Source organism: Phacochoerus africanus, chromosome 10 (assembly GCF_016906955.1).
Source record: "Phacochoerus africanus isolate WHEZ1 chromosome 10, ROS_Pafr_v1, whole genome shotgun sequence".
NCBI lineage: Eukaryota > Metazoa > Chordata > Mammalia > Artiodactyla > Suidae > Phacochoerus > Phacochoerus africanus.
In genome coordinates, this window is record NC_062553.1 from 101,852,075 (window position 1) to 101,869,771 (window position 17,697).

At 35.1% G+C, this 17,697-nt stretch overlaps 1 protein-coding gene across 9 annotated transcripts in view; it reads right to left on the reverse strand.

The window, feature by feature from the left end:
* Positions 1-17,697, reverse strand: part of BLTP1 (bridge-like lipid transfer protein family member 1) — a 198,236-nt gene that overhangs the window by 170,336 nt on the left and 10,203 nt on the right. For all 9 annotated transcript variants that reach the window (XM_047751650.1, XM_047751649.1, XM_047751654.1 and 6 more), the window contains exons 3-9: positions 12,207-12,328; positions 8,667-8,783; positions 7,591-7,669; positions 6,187-6,251; positions 3,631-3,817; positions 620-701; positions 54-247 (exon numbers count right to left, since the gene is read on the reverse strand). In XM_047751650.1, the coding sequence (XP_047607606.1) occupies positions 54-247; positions 620-701; positions 3,631-3,817; positions 6,187-6,251; positions 7,591-7,669; positions 8,667-8,783; positions 12,207-12,303 (821 nt within the window). In that variant the 5' untranslated portion in view covers positions 12,304-12,328. The remainder of the gene's footprint in view (positions 1-53; positions 248-619; positions 702-3,630; positions 3,818-6,186; positions 6,252-7,590; positions 7,670-8,666; positions 8,784-12,206; positions 12,329-17,697) is intronic.

Here is a 17,697-nt window from a genome sequence, read left to right on the forward strand (position 1 = left end):
ATAGTCTATAATAGACATAAAGCAGTTATTTGTTATTTTTATGACTTTCTTACTCATCATTTTGAAGACCAACATATCTTGGACTGGGAACAAGCATGACCCGAACATTTTCAAGCTTTCCTTTCACAATATGCATGAATTGGTCAAGATGACTAGAAGGTGGTTTCGTAGTATAAGTTAAGAAAGCATCATCAAAGTTGATGCACAGAGTTTGAGGTTGATAATGATTTCCAAAGGCCAAACGTCCCTTCAAAAAAAAAAAAAAAAAGATAAATGATATTATGCCACACTATCTAGGCCATATTTTTTTCTTAGCTTACCTTCTAACAAGCATTTTCAATAACTACTAAATGATTCCACTTTAGCACTGTGTACTATTTGAATTACCTCACTGATCAATTTAGTAAGTTAAGCATTTCTGAATAAATAAATAATAGCCTTTAAGGTCTATATATTGGTGCTAAAGTGGTATTAGTGTTGAAATAATTCTTTCACTTTATGAAAAATGGAACCCCCCAAAATTCTACAAAATTGCTTTCTTAAGTGAAAATTTTATCTGCAAAAGTAAAACATTCTGTTATTAACCCATTAAACACTAACTATAGTGGAATTTACTTACAGTGCTCACATTGACCTTTATGACTGGAATAAGTGATCTCCATGAAGATGTGGGGTCTTGAGATTCTGTTTTTACTTTAACTCTGAGAAAATAAAACAAAAATGGACATATATGAGAACAACTTATGTACTTGAGAACACAGCTGACTTCCTTACAACACACATTATTAATACAGCTGTACATTTTCAAATACATCTAATGACTACTCAGTAAATAAAACAATGCTTATCTATTGGAACACTAATACCCCTAAAATATCTCTTAGAATGTACTCTATCATGCATCAATTTTTATGTAAGCAAGCTGTAACAAAAGCATAGTTTTAGAATAAGAAGCTTTAATGACAAACATATAAATTATGATGTATTGTCATTACAGCCACCATTATGCCCACTATACTACAATATGTCATTTTACAAGAGAATCAAAATTATGATTAAAACAAAAATGGCCAAGGTACAAGTCATTTTAAGTCTTGGAAGCACTTCTGATCCTTTTCCCTCCCTACCTCTACCAATTTGTGCCAATAAAATGAAAAGGATAAACCAAGAGTTAGAAAAAAGAAATTAGCCATATACCAAGTACACAAAATTTAAGAAGTGAAATATTCACAGTAATTCACTAAAGACTTCCTATGAAAATTCAAGGCCTATCTCTTCAATAATCCATTAACTCCTAAATCACGATTCTGAAACAATATTCAGCAAGGTGGCCCTCTGTGCTTAAAACTAAATTCAAAACTGGAGTTCCCACCATGGCTCGTTAAGGACCAAACATAGTCTCTGTGAAGATGCAGGTTCATTCCCTCACCTCACTTAGTGGGTTAAAGATGCAGCATTTCCACAAGCTCTGGCTTAGGCTACAGATGCGGCACAAATCTAGTATTGCTGTTGCTGTGGCTGTGGTACAGGCCTCAGCTGCAGCTCTGATTCGGCCCCTTGCCCAGGAACTTCCATATGCTGTGAGTATGGTTGTAAAAAGAAAAAAAAAAAAATTCAAAACTAACTCACTATCCACCTCCCCTAACTACCCCTTCCTCTAAAGTTCCCTGACTAACCACTGCTTAAATTAAAATTTTTGATTCACAGTTGACTCATCATTCTCATTTGTTCTCCACAATTAATCTATCACTCTCAAGTATTCATGTGCCTAAGTGTATCTGGAATCCATTCACTTCTCCCTTCTTGCCAACAACCCAGTTGATGATCATTTCTTCCCTGAATTATTACAACATCCTTCTATCTAGTCTCACTGCCTTGAGTCATATCTCCTTCCAATCGCAATACAGCACTGCTGACCTATGGTAAAGCCAGATTTCTGACACCTGGACCCTGGCAACTTCCTTAGTCTAATTTATCCCCCATCAAGTAATCTACTCCAGCCTCAGAAGACAACTTCTCTATTGCATATGATGTTTCTTCTCTACAGAAGACCCTTCATCTCTTCCTTTGCTTAATTCATTCACCCTTTTCCAACCTCCACTAATCCTTCTACGTGTGCCCAGAGAATTCTATTCTTGGCCATATATTATATCTCTTGCACTAAAATTGACTATTAATTGTTCTAACCCCTGAGTAGGCTATAAATTTTAAGATAGAACAGTTTTCATATTCTTGGTGTCCCCAGTACCTCAGCTCAGTGCCTAGGACCTAATACCTTTAAATATCATCTACTTTAACAAAAAAAAACTATTAGGTATACAAGGCTGGCTCAACATTCAAAAATCGAGTAAGAGGCTAAAAGTGAAAAATGAAAGGATCATACCAACAAATGCAGAAAAAGCATTTGACAAAATCCAATAATGATTCATGATTAAAACCTCTTAGTAAACTAGGAACAGAGTGGAACTTCCTCAACTTGATAAAGAGTATCTACCAAAAAAACAACAGTTAACATCATAATAGTGAGGAAACTAGAAGCTTTCCCACTAAGACCAGGTACAAAGCAAGGATGTCCCCTCTCACCACTCTTTTCCAACTTTGTAGTAGAAGTTCTAGCTATTGCAATAAGACAAAAGAAAAGAAAGAAAACGTATACATATTGGAAAGGAAGAAGTAAGACTTTCTCTGCAGGTGACACAATCATCTATCAAGAAAATTTGAAAGAACTGATCACAAAAACCCTTAAATTAAGTGATTATAGAAAATGGCAGGATACAAAGTTAATAATATACAAGAATTAGTCATTTTCCTATGTACCAGTAATGAACAAGTAGAATGTAAAATCAGAAACATAATACCATTCACTAGCACCACGGGAAATGAAATACTTAGATATAAATTTAACAATTTTCATACAAGATTTACATGAAGAAAACTATAAAATATGAGGAAAGCTACCAAAGAGAACTAAATAACCAAAGAGTAATCCATCTCCATGGATAGGAAGACAACACTGTCAGTTCTTCCCAACATGATTTATAGATTCAATGCAATCTCTGTCAAAATCCCAGTAAATTATTTTGGCAGAAGGTTTATAAAGTTTACAAGGCACAAAATTTATAAAGGCAAAAGACCCAGAATAGCCAACACAATATTGAGGGAGAAAAATAAGGTTGGAGGACTGACACCACCCAACTTCAAGACTTCCTGTAAAGCTACAGGAATCAACACACTGCAGTATTGGTGAAAGAACAGACAAATAGGTCAATGAAACAGAACGGACAGCTCAGAAACAGATAAAACAAAATCATATAATCATATATGCATCTTAAATACGTTTGTTTGTATAGATTTATGTATGTTCACTCAAAAGGATAAAAATTAAGAGCAATAGTTATCGACATGGAGGGAAGTAGAACCAGTGAGCAGAAGTAGTCCAGGACTGTTTTTATAAACTACATAATTCTGTATTGTTTGAATTTCCTAAAGAATTATATAATTATTTATGAGAATAAAATTTGTGGATAATCTGCAAAGATTAGGCTGTTTAGGTGGATAATGTCAATAACACTCTAATAAAAGCAAATATTTAAATGCTGAAGATTAATAAATTCGCATGTGACAATCAACCTTTCAATTTTGGACTGGGTTCTTGTTCTTCCATTTTCTCGTGTTTTATCTTCTTCTTTCTTGGGTGGAATTATTGTTTGCTCCAAACCAAACAATTCTTGAAGACGTCCATAAAGATCCGAACGATTATAGACATGAAATTCAAAGTCATTGACTGTGATGTATAATCTGGTTTCTGCTTTTGGATCTAAAGATGCCAATTACAAAGAACAACATTTACTCAACATTTTTAAAACTTTAGTCAAAATTAATCTAAGTTACTTGACAGTTAATTGAACAATTTATTTTAGAACAAAATCCTATGATAAGAGAATCATATTTTAAAAATAATCAAACACTGGCAAAAGAAAGAAAAAAGCTGATTTACTACAGTATTTCAATCTAGCATTCTAAAAACAATCTGAATTTCTACATTCTGGTTGTATAACAACAAAATTTAAACATTTTATGCTAAGAACAGTATGGTGCATTTTCAGAGTAAAACTTTATCCCAATGTAGCCATCAGTGTATATTAAAATATACTACTAAAATGTTTAAAGTATGATGCATTTACACATCACATTAGTATTTGAACTTCTGCATTACAGACACACTAGTTTATTTTTTAAAACTACACAATGCTAAAAGATTCAAACGATAATCTCAAATAAAAGACATAATTACATTAAATATAAGTAACAACAGTAATTAACAAATCCACCTATAAAGTGATAGGAGAGGCTACTTTCTACTAAGGAAATAATCTAAGACAATGCATCTCATAGCAACCAAAAAGGGGCAGAAGACAGGTACCACAGTCAGTGCTTTCTTTTGTTACAAGGGATACATGTTTTGTTCTGCATTGTTTTCAGCCTCACCCACAGCATAGGGAAGTTCTCAGGCCAGGGATCCAGCCAGGGAATGAAGCCAAAGCTGTAGCTGTGACCTATGCCACAGCTACAGCAATGCTGGATCCTTAATCCATTGCTCCAGGCCAGGGATCAAACCATGTCTCAGCAGCAATCCAAGGTGCTACAGAGACAGCACTCATTGTTCATGTGCTCACTGGCCATCTGTATATCTTCTTTAGAGAAATGTCTACTCAGGTCTTTAGCCCATTTTTCAACTGGGTTGTTGGTTTTGTTGCAGTTGAGTTGTGTAAATTGTTTGTGTATTTTAGAGATTAAGCCCTTGTCAGTTGCATCACCTGAAATTATTTTCTCCCATTCAATAGGTTGTCTTTTTTTTTTTTTTTAATGGTTTCCTTTGCTTGTCAATGCAAAGGCTTGTCAGTTTGATTAAGTCCCATTGGTTTCTTTTTGCTTTTATTTCTGTTGCCTTGAGAGAATGACCTAAGAAAACATTTGTACAGTTGATGTCAGAGAATGTTTTTATGGTGTCTTGTCTTATGTTTAAGTCTTTAAGCCATTTTGACAGATGAATGGATGAAGATGTGGTATATACACACAATGGAATACCACTCAGCCATAAAAAAGAACCAAATAATGCCATTTGCAGCAACATGGATGGCACTAGACACTCAAACTAAGTGAAGTAAGTCAGAAAGACAAATACCATATGATATCACTTACATCTGGAATCTAATATAGACTACATATGAACCATTCTGCAGAAAAGAAACTCATGGACTTGGAGAACAGACTTGTGGTTGCCAGAGGGTAGGGGAAGGGAGTGGGATGGACTGAGGTCTGGGGTTAATAGATGCAAACTATAGCATTTGTAGTGGATAAGCAAGGGGATCCTGCTGTACAGCACAGGGAACTATATCTAGTCACTTATGATGGAATATGATGGAGGATAATGTGAGAAAAAGAATGTGTGTGTGTGTGTGTGAGTGACTGGGTCACTCTGTTGTACAGCAGAACTTGATAGAACACTATAAACCAACTATAATGGAAAAAAGAAAAATCATTAAAAAATTCTTAAAACAACAGTATCAATGCAGGAAAAAAAGAAAGTGTAGGAAGGCCACTTTAATCACAGTATGAGGTTGAGGTAAGGCTAGAAATGTGGGTAAGAGTCATGGAGAGGAAAAATTCTAAATAAATAATAGGCTAAAGTAACAAAATTTAACCATACAAGAGGAAAGCTGCTGAAGGATTTTTCAACAAAGGGGTGTTAAAATCAGAATTTTATAAACTCCAAAGCTTTTAAAAATATTTTTATCTTGGAGTTCCCGTCGTGGCGCAGTGGTTAACAAATCCGACTAGGAACCATGAGGTTGCGGGTTCAGTCCCTGCCCTTGCTCAGTGGGTTAAGGATCCGGCATTGCCGTGAGCTGTGGTGTAGGTTGCAGACGCAGCTCAGATCCCGCGTTGCTGTGGCTCTAGCGTAGGTCGGTGGCTACAGCTCCGATTGGACCCCTAGCCTGGGAACCTCCATATGCTGCGGGAGCGGCCCAAGAAATAGCAACAACAACAATAACAACAACAACAAAAAAAGACCAAAAAAAAATATTTTTATCTATTATAAAATGTGAAACATTTCAATATCTACAAATGAAAATTAGGATTGTATGATAGAAGATCTCAAACACATGAAAAAAGCAAACTCACCATGTTGCTTCTGCTTTGGGTTATACATTTTCCACCACCGAAAAATTATAAATCCATCTTGAATTCTAAGCAAGATAAATTATAAAAACGACAACTTAAATAACAATTTACTTAACTCATTTCCTAGTTAGTTATTATAAAAGGCAGGCAAATGATAATAAGGAAATACGGAAAAATTTCAACAGGACACTAGCATACCTACCTGTTTTATAATCTTCAAATTAAGCAAGGAAAAGATTTGCATAGCTCTAAGTTAGATTCTTCTATTTAGGTAACTGTAATACCAGACTACACTTAACAAAAAAATTAAGTGTTAACAGAAAAAAAGTTCTCCTTTTAAGTGATATTTTTAAGTGGTGTGAAAAGTATACAAACAGAAAGCCAAATCTTGAAAGGGAGATATTAGCAACATTAAAGGGAAACTTTTAAAGATTTTCCTTCATTCATATCCCAAAAGGATGGAATTACAGCCTAACTTTTACTTTTTACTTTTACTTTTTTTTTTTTTGTCTTTTATCTTTTTAGGGCCGCACCTGCGGCATATGGAGGTTCCCAGGCTAGGGGTCTAATCAGAGCTATTATTGCCGACCTACGCCAGAGAAAGAGCAATGCCAGATCTGAGCTGTGTCTGTGACCTACACCACACCTCATGGCAACGCCGGATCCTTAACCCACTGAGCAAGGTCAGGGATTGAACTCTCAACCTTTCTGCTGCACCACAACAGGAACTCCACTTTTTACTTTTAATTTGGAAATAATGTTAGACTCATGAAGAATTTGTCTCTATTGTTTTAAGTGAGATATGAGTGCTGCCAAACCCTAGCAGTTTTCAACTAGCTGAAAATTTGCAAGTTTCAGCTAAGTAACACATTTTAATAAAATCACAAAAATAGACTAAGCTTTTCTTTCAAAGGTTATAGAAGAGAGAACTACCATTTCTTACTATATTCAGATTTTCATTTCCTTAAGGCAAAATCAGAAATGTTAAAAAAGGCTAAACAATTCTGAAAACATATAATATGGAGCTAATAAATGAGCATTATCAATATTCCCAACCTATGCTTATATAACGAATGACCACGATGAATTCTACAACAAAAATGGTCAGGTAATCTAATGGTTCAATTTTTAAACTAGTGATGATAAAAGATTATTCATTTCTATAAGCTGTTACCCAATTTTTTGTCAGTCTAAACTTGAAATTAATCCAATGAGAGAAACATTAGAAAAAATTAATTCACCAGGTATGAGTCACTGGAAATAATAATTTCTTATGTTTATGATTTTTTATTTGAAAAATGTAACATTTTAATATGTAAAAGCAAATGATATTCAATAGTTTAATAATCAAAAAAATTATAATATCTTAAATTTGTTGAAGATGGATTCTTTATTTTTTTTTACCTAATAGACAAGTCTTCTGTAATGTAATAGATTTCACGAACCATGACTTTTCCAGAAAGAACAGAGAAAGAAAATGAGCCTGTTGTAGGGGGAAAAGAACAGCAATTAATATAATCATTTTGAAAAATAGTAGAGCCCTTAAAGCTTTAAATAATCTTAGCATTCAATTCATTCAATAATTAAATGTTCTCTCCCTGCCCCCTTCTTAACATCCTTACTAATATTCTCTCATTTTTTCCTCAAATATAAAAAAGGGCCATACATATCAACACTATGAACTGAGCTACTAAATAACTATCTGAGGATATCAGTTAAATAGCTGCTTCCTATCGATAATTCCCCTAATAAGGCACAGCCATTAAATAAACTTAAAGCTGTGACTAATTCACCTTTTTTCTCCATTAGTCTGGGTGATTCCAGGAACCAGTCATCACCTCTAATTAATGAAAGACTATTTATGTTTGAGAGAAGCTTTATTTATAACCATGAAGAGGTATTCAACTCTAATGAAGATTAGAAACATTCTAACAGGTGACCCCTCAGCCCTTTCTCCCAGTGGTTTAGGGCTTTCCAAAGCGTATAACTTCCTATTACATCCTCCCATCTCTTTGCAAACTTTCCATTTGTAAGTAGTCAAACTAAATTAATAAAGCAGCCTGCAAAATGAAATACACAAAATGATTCCGCTTATAGTTATATTAAGTATCAGTTTAAAAAAAAAAAAAACACAAAACTTTATCGGGCATTAGAAATTTTCTTTGGCTGGTGGAATTTTAAGAAATTTGTATTTCCATATTTTATATGTGCCTAGATTTTTCAAATTATTTTAATGAGTATCTCTTATAAACAAAAAAAAAGTCAAAGCTTACTAAGAAACATTTTAAGAAATAAGAATGAGATATAGGATGTAACCAAATGGTAGTTCTTCTAGTCAGAGTGTTATGTGAGAGAAATTTCAGTTACATTAATTTAACTTTCATGAAACACAGGTAAGTTTCTAAAGCTACTATCTGTTTATAAAATATTAATTTACAATATACATCTCCAAACTACAAAGAAGATAAAATCAAACTTACCAATATGAATATAGCCATGCTTATACAATCTGTTAAGAACTAGTGTTAAAATAAGACCGACATTCCGAGAATTATAATATGTGAGATAAATAATCCATCCACAGGACAAGATGGTAGCTGTTGGGAGAAAAAAAATGCAAAAAAAAAAATTTCACTATGTTTCCTTTCAATCACCTTAATATCTTAATAAAAATTTGTTAGTAAAAGATCACTTATCATGTTCAGAAATGATAGGATTTACTTCCATATGGTAATTTGTCTGCTTATAATTTAATAGTTGACTATTTAAAACTAGAGTTTGATTCTGCTTTATTCAACTTTCTTCATTCTCCTTAGTTATTAGCCATAAAAACATAGATTCCAATCATATCAATTAAATCATTGTTTCAAGTAAAACTGCTTTTCTTGTTCTGTTTCCTTTTTCACTAATTTGTACTATCTTAGTTATTAGACATATACAAAGATATTCTGGGAAGAGAAAGCCAGTATTTCTAAATATTCTGGAAAAAAAAATCTACTTTTATTAGGCTAAAAGCTCATTCCCAAGCTATTTCCTAAAAGCTGCACTCACCTAAAAAGAAAGCTAATGACTTTTCTTACATCAGAGAAATGTCACTTTTTAAAAAAATCAACTGTCTCTGCTTGTAAAAAAACTACTGGAAAGAAGTGAGAATTTTAACCTATAATATATCTATATTATATAGGTAACCTTACACTATTTTGCTGAAATTGATGACAATAATACACTTTTAAGAATGCCATTAAGGAGTTCCCGGCGTGGCGCAGTGGTTAACGAATCCGACTAGGAACCATGAGGTTGCGGGTTCGGTCCCTGCCCTTGCTCAGTGGGTTAACGATCCGGTGTTGCCGTGAGCTGTGGTGTAGGTTGCAGATGCGGCTCGGATCCCGCGTTGCTGTGGCTCTGGAGTAGGCCGGTGGCTACAGCTCCGATTCGACCCCTAGCCTGGGAACCTCCATATGCCAAGGGAGCGGCCCAAGAAATAGCAACAACAACAACAAGACAAAAGACAAAAATAAATAAATTAAAAAACAAGAATGCCATTAAGGGAGTTCCCGTCATGGCTCAGTGGTCAACGAATCCAACTAGGAACCATGAGGTTTGGGGTTTGATCCCTGGCCTTGCTCAGTGGGTTAGGGATCTGGCGTTGCCGTGAGCTCTGGTGCAGGTCACAGGCGCAGCTCGGATACCGAATTGCTGTGGCTCTGGTATAGGCTGGGGGCCACAGCTCCGATTAGACACCTTGCCTGGGAACCTCCATATGCCACAGGAGCAGCCCTAGAAAAGCCAAAAAAAAAAAAAAAAGAATGCCATTAAGTATGCTATTGTAAATGATAGTCTACATTTGACTATTTTTTTATGAAAATTTATAGTCACTTATAAAATGTAATATTCCCCCCAAAAAACAAGTTTATGAATATACAAAAGGCAAAACACAAGAATGCTTTTTTTTTTTTTTTGTCTTTCTCTCTTTTTAGGGCCGCACCTGCAGCCTATGGAGGTTCCCTGGCCAGGGGTCCAGTCGCTGCTGTAGCTGCCGGCCTATGCCAGAGCCACAGCAACATGGGATCCAAGCCACATCTGTAACCTACACCACAGCTCACGGCAACGCCAGATCCTTAACCCACTGAGAGAGGCCAGGGATTGAACCTGTATCCTCATGGATGCCAGTCAGGTTCATTAACCGCTGAGCCACAACGGAAACTCCAAGAAAGCATTTTTTGATAAACTTTCTTTTACTTTTCTATTTTAAAAGTATAACCATTTTCAAGATTCAAAAGCAATTTAATATGTGTAACCTTTTAGCAACATCATATTCAGTTCATAATTTAAAAAAATTATTTAACTTAGATAAAACAAAGCGGTCACAGCATTCCTCAAGGTAGCTTAAACTGACAGTAATAGCTTTGAGGTAGCAAGTGTTTTAACTTGTCCATAAAAATTATTTCTAGAATAATTCTTTTGAACAGCTATTTTGATGACAGGACATTATATTTTAAGCTTTAAGTCATTTTGTATTAATTTTTATTGTAAATCACTGTGTGCATGGCAGGTTGTTATGGGCCCTTTAAAAAGGCAAGAGGTATTTGCTGAGAACATATGCCTCTTATAGTAAACCACCTGGAAATTGTGGTCTTTTCAATGTATCGTCTCCCACCCCCCACTTCAATAGCTAAAGCCACTGGTAAAACAGAAGCATTAAACAACCCCTCAATGTTTTTCTTGTTGTTGCTAGTATTTTCACCTTAAAGAAAGAAGCCACGTACAATGTGAAAAAGAGACATTCTCAGTGAAAAAGAGGGGACACATAGGAAATAAGAAAGAAGGCTGCCTTTACTTAAACTAAAAGGTAATTTTCCAATGCTACTTTTATGAAATTATATTTCATGCTAATGTTTTGCATTTTATTTTACTTTTTTAAAGTTTTCATTAATGATAATTTACAACAGTTCCTGTTCATCAATTAGAAAAAAAAAAAGCTTGAATTTTAAACAGTAATCCAATCCTACCTACAAATCATGAATCATTATAATTCCCTTTATATAAACTTCACCTCCACCTGTAATCTTACCACACATCCTATGGTGTCATGAAAGAAGCATAAGCCTGTCTGTACTCAGAAAAAAACAGCTATGTAACTTATGTAAATTATTTAATCTTTATGAGCCTCGATTCCCTCAAGAGGAAAATAACACCTACCTTTAAGTGAGATGATATATGCAAAATGCCTGTGGTATATGGCACAGAAGACATTCAATAAATACCACCAATGATTACCTCAATAAATATTACCATTATTCCCCCTTTCTTCTCTCACCCATCTTACCCTTCCTATTTTCTTTTCTGTTCCTTTCTAATCCCTATGCTAAAATTCAAATCGAACACTAATCCTCCAGAAAAACTTCCCAGGTAGTAACAGCCTATATAGTAAGCAATCTCTCCCTTGGCATTATGTTTGTATTTCTCCTTCTCATGTATTCATATTAATTCATTCACTCACATTCCTTCCCTCTCCCTGCACTTTAATTATACACTGTTTTGTACTGTTTGTATACACCTAGAAAAGTTCTGGAATATAAGGCAAAAAAATTGTTATTGGAAATGCCCACTGCCAAGTGCCTAAGAAGTGAGCAAAGAGATAAGAATAATTAGGCAAAAACATATTTACCATGAGGACTTATCACTTTCATAATACAACAGATAAAAGTCTGCATGTAAGTTGATACAGGGAATGGAGGAGCAAACCTGAAACAGCAAAGATAAGCTAATAAGCTCAATGTCTTTCTTCTCATTCCACTTCCCCTAGGTCAGACAAGGAGGCAGTCTAAAGAAAAGAGCCTTCCAGAGCAGGTTCCAGAGCAAATGTTCATAGAAACATAGAATAAAATCTTCTTTCCAAAAAATAAACAAATGATATTATAAACATTCTAACTTCAGTTGACCACTGCTTAAAATCTGGCAGTTGTTAATTCATACATGAAAAACTATCACTAAAGTATAAGAAAATATATTCGACTTACCAACAAGAAGCCAAACAACATTGGAATTGTGTTCTGTAAGAAAATCTTCTAATTGAGTGATACTAGGTACAATACTCTCATTCTTCCTTTGATCCATCACTGAAGTTTTTCCAGAAGAGCATCTAAAGACATGAAAGAGGTCATATATATATATAAGGGAGGAAAAAGTTTTTTTGTTTGTTTGTTTGCTTTTTAGGGCTGTACTAGCAGCATGTGGAGGTTCCCAAGCTAGGGGTCGAATCAGAGCTACAGCTGCTGGCCTACACCACAGCCACAGCCACAAAGGATCCAAGCTACATCAGTGACCTACACCATAGCTCACAACAACCCCAGATCCTTAACCCACTGAGCGAGGCCAGGGATCAAACCCACAACCTCATGGTTCCTAGTCAGACTCATTTCCGCTGCGCCACGATGGGAACTCCGAAAAAGGTAAATTTAATAAATGTGAAAGTTACTAAATCACATTCTGGCTCCTTCAATGACAAGAATGCAAAAATATAACAATAAAAAACATGTCCACTTTACTACATAAAATGAAAAACAACTGTGTCTTTGTTTGTTTTTTAATTTAGGGCTGTGCCCATGGCATAGGGAAGTTCCCAGGCTAGGAATCAAAGCAGAACTACAGCTGCCACCCTAGGCCACAGCCACAGCAAGGGGGGATCCCAGCCGCTTCTGCAACCTACACCACAGCTCAAGGCAACACTGGATCCTCGACTCACTGAGCGAGGCCAGGGATCGAACCCACATCCTCATGGATACTAGTCAAATTTGTTTCTGCTGAGCCACAACGGGAACTCCCAGTGTCATATTTTTAATGTTCTGATTTCACCATTCTGAGTATGAATAGAGACTCAGGTTCAGTTACTATACTCTAGCTTAAAATAGGAGGGATATTATTATTCTCAAATTTAATCAAAGATATTTATCTCAACAATGAGAGAGTAAGTTATTAATCATCTACATTAGCCAAATTCATCTAGACTTGTCCCAAAAGCTGTCACTTGATATTTATATATTAAATCATATCAATTCTTCTTAACCACCATCAAATGGGTATTCCCCAATATTCCAGGGGGAACAATCCTCTTACTCTGGATTCACTCTGGATAGAGTCTGGACAGTAAGCATATCTCCTGCTATCAGATGCTCAGGTATTTGACTGTATTACAATACAACATCAAATTGTGAGCAGACATGAAAAATGTATGTACATTTTGTAAAGGTATATGTGTGTATTTGATATGTGTATATATGTACTAAGAATGAGCAAAAAGTGAAGAATGAAAGTTATTTTATGATCTAAGAAATAAGAAAATTACTGCTCTGATGATACAACATGACTAATCCAACCCACCTATAAAAAAATTATTTTGTGATAAATCAGAAGGAAAAAAATCTAGACAACCACAAAAAAAGATTTTAAAGCAGGAAGAATATGTGAGGACAACTTTTTAATTGAAGTTCAGTACAGCTGGCTTGTGAACTTCTTTGAAATGTTTTCTGCTTACTCACCATAAATCCTATCTTCACAGACCACAAAACATGTTTAAAAACTGGGTGAGACAGCAGATATTATCTATAAGAGATTACTATATTTCATATTTCTATGCTGTTGAAATCTCAGTATAATGTAGACTCAAAGATCTATTTTTTTAAAATGAGCTCAATAACTAAATGTTTATTATTAAAATTGAGGGAGTTCCCGTTTTGACTCATTGGTAATGAATCCAACTAGTATCCAGGAGGACACAGGTTAAATCCCTGGATCTGCTCAGTGGGTTAAGTATCCGGCACATCCAAGAGCTGTGGTGTAGGCCGCAGACACAGTGTAGGTCACAAATGCGGCTTGTGATGTAAGTTGCAAATGCGGCATGGATCTGGTATTGCTGTGGCTGTGGCACAGGCAGCAGCTGTAGCTCTGATTCAACCTCTAGCCTAGAAACTTCCATATGCCATCGGTGTAGCCCTAAATTAAAAAAAAAAAGTGATATATGAAAACCTTAAGGACAAAGTAGTTAGAGAAATTTTTTAACGTTTACCTTTTTCAATAACCATTTTTTTCCTATAGTTTACAAGGTGAGTTTAAAAATGTTCACATATTGAAAAGATTGTTGGTGGCCAGAGGCCTGAGGTAGGGGAAATAAGAAAGAGAGTCAAAAGGTACAAACTTCCAGTTATAAGATAAATACGTTCTGGAATGTAATGAACAGCATAGTGACTATAGTTAACAATACTGTATTGCATATTTGAAAGTTATTAAGAGAATATATCTTAAAAGTTCACATCATAAGAACAAAGAATTTGTAATTATGAGAGGTGATGGATGCTATCTAAACTTACTGTGACAAACAACAACAACAACAACAATAACAACAACAAAAGACAAAAAAAATATATAAACTTACTGTGACAATCATTTTGCAATATATACATATGTCAAGTTATTATGCTATATATTAAACTAATACATGCTATATGTCAATTACATTTCAATAAAATGGTAAAATATCATATTTTTCAAGGCTTTGAAAACTGTGTCACTGGCAACTTAAAATTTGGAGACTAACTTTCACAACATGAGCTTTCCCTTCCTTTTTTTAGTTCTGTAGATTAAAAAACAGAAATAATTTTAAAAGGAGAAAATATTTTGACAAGACCTATAATCTAAAACCAAACATTAACATACTACATAATGGTTTACATATTATAAAATAACATCTGCACCTATTTCACACTTATTTTTACCATTTTAAAGATGTATCACCAGCACACTACTAAAGAGGAAAAGAGCAGCTTGTGATTCCTAAGAGATGCTTCATGAGGGATGTGCTCCGGCATTCAGATCTACACATAAAAGGGAGTCTGTTTAAAATCAAATCCAAGGGAAAGTGATGTACCCAGCAAAAGAATCTATAGTCCTCATGTAAAATCACCTGGACCACCCATCACATAATAATCCATAGCCAAAAAGAATGTAGAAAGAGGGTATTCAAGTTGCAAAGTCAGAAAACTGCAGTATCACACAGTTTAACCAACATTTGTCCAATTAGTAAATAAAAAATCTTTAACAGAAAACAACAGATAAAGCCTTGATAGTTAAAAAGAACATTTTCCATTGAAAGGGCTCCTTGAAGATATGGCTGATTCCACAAGGTCAAGGAAAAGTCAAGATGAGCCTTGTTTCCAGAAAGGACAGTGTTCAAAGAATGATGGAAACATGTCGGAAGGACACAGAAACCAGATTAAAGAGGCTGTCACTGGCAAAATCTGGGACAATTTAAGCATTAAAACCAATAATAATAATAAATGACAACCCATTTAATAAATACAAATTTGTGAATCACACCAATACAATCAACTAAACTTTGATGAGCAACAGAATACTCATACTGTCTCAAAATAACTGCCTCCCAAAATAATTATTAATGACAAAGGGGAGAACAGGAACTTTTGAGAAAGGTGGCAATTAATTAAGTGATCAAAGTATCTAATTTGGGGATAAATCAAAATAGTGCACTTTTTTTTTTTTTTTAGGGCCACACCCGAGGCATATGGAGGTTCCCAGGCTAAGGCTCTAATTGGAGCTGTTGCTGTCAGCCTACGTCACAGCCACAACAACGCCAGATCTGAGCCACGTCTGCAACCTACACCACAGCTCACGGCAACGCTGGATCCTTAACCCACCGAGCAAGGCCAGGGATCAAACGCGCAACATCATGGTTCCTAGTCGGATTTGTTTCCTCTGCACCACAATGGGAACTCCAAAATAGTGCATTTTTAATAAAACAGCTTCATTTCCTTGATATTCCTGCCAAAGATGCACAACCTGAATCTAATCTATCTTGCCTCTTTCTTCTGATACAACCAAGAGAAACTGTTTTATTCATCTTCATATCCATAAAATCAGTGATACTGCTTTGAACACAACCACCTGTTTTCAAGTATCATATCATTTTATATTGCCTATTTTATCTACTACATAAGTAACACTGATCTACATTTTTAAGACATGTTCTCTTAATAGTTTCATGATGCACATATATTCTCTTCATCCTTCTTAAAATCCATGGCATTCATTTCAAAACTGCTGTCCACATCAGAAAATTGTGGCAATTATTACTTTGGTGATGTACAAAGAAAAGCAAATGAAAAGTGAAAGTTTAACCAAACACAGCCCCAACCAGAGACTTATCAAAGCTCCTTATTTAATACTATCACTATTACCACCATTCTCAGAAATAACTTTCTACGAAAGACTATTTTTTTTTCTTTCGTCTTTTTAGGGCTGCATCCTCGGCATATGGAAGTTCCCGGGCTAAGGGCTGAATCTGAGCTGTGGTTGCCAGCCTACGTTACAGCCACAGCAAAATGGGATATGAGCTGGATATGAGCTTCGTCTGTGACCTACACCACAGCTCACAGCAATGCTGGATCCTCAACCCACTGAGCAAGGCCAGGGATCGAACCCTCGTCCTCATGGATCCTAGTCGGGTTCATTAACCACTAAGCCACGACAGGAACTCCAAGACTACTTTCCAAAATGAATTACTTTTAAAATCTTTTCAAATACTACATTTAACCTATTTTCTCTCCCCTTAACAGAAAGGAATAAAACATTTAGTCCTTGCATCATCAGAGTCTTAGAAGACCAAAGCTTGCTTTGGTCCTACAAGAATAGAGGTCATCCTACAAATCAATACCAAAAATACAAATAATCTAATAGAAATAGGAGGAAATATATAAACAGCCAATTCACAAATATAATCAATGTCATTACCAACTGTGGACAATCACAATTTGTCACCCACTAGTCATAAATGCAAAAATTAGAAAGATTACAAGCAACTATATTGACAAAAGTATGGGGAAATGGGTAGTCATACATAGTCAAGGGGAGTAAACTGCCTTAAGAAGAACAATTTATCAGATACTATAAAAATGAGCATGCTCTGACTTTGACTTAATATTTCAGTTCTAGGGCTATATTTATTTCTGAGAAATACTTAGACATGATGTTTTTTCAAGGATAATCACTGCGGCATTATATATCAGACTGAGAAAATAGGGGAAAATGTCAAATAATAGGGAAACAACAGTTAAGTAAATCATGGTACACTCTTGCCATAGAAAATAATATGCAGCATTTTTTAAAAGAACAAAATACTTCTACAGGGGATAATACAGAGAAATGTCTAGGATATACATAATGTCAGCAGAAGAAAAACAAGTTGAGCAACAAACTGAATAGTAGTCCACTTATGTTTAAAAAGAAAAGACTATCTTATTGTATGTAGTACATATGTACTACCATATAGATATATATGGCATATGTAAGGTGTGTGTATATGTACCTACTTTTACCAATCTGCAGAAACATTAGCAAAGCCATGAGTGGCCACCTCAAAGGAGAACACTGGGAGGCGGTTTAAGGGAAGGAAAAGGATGAGTAAAGCAGGACTTTTTTTTACTCTTCATACCTATTATT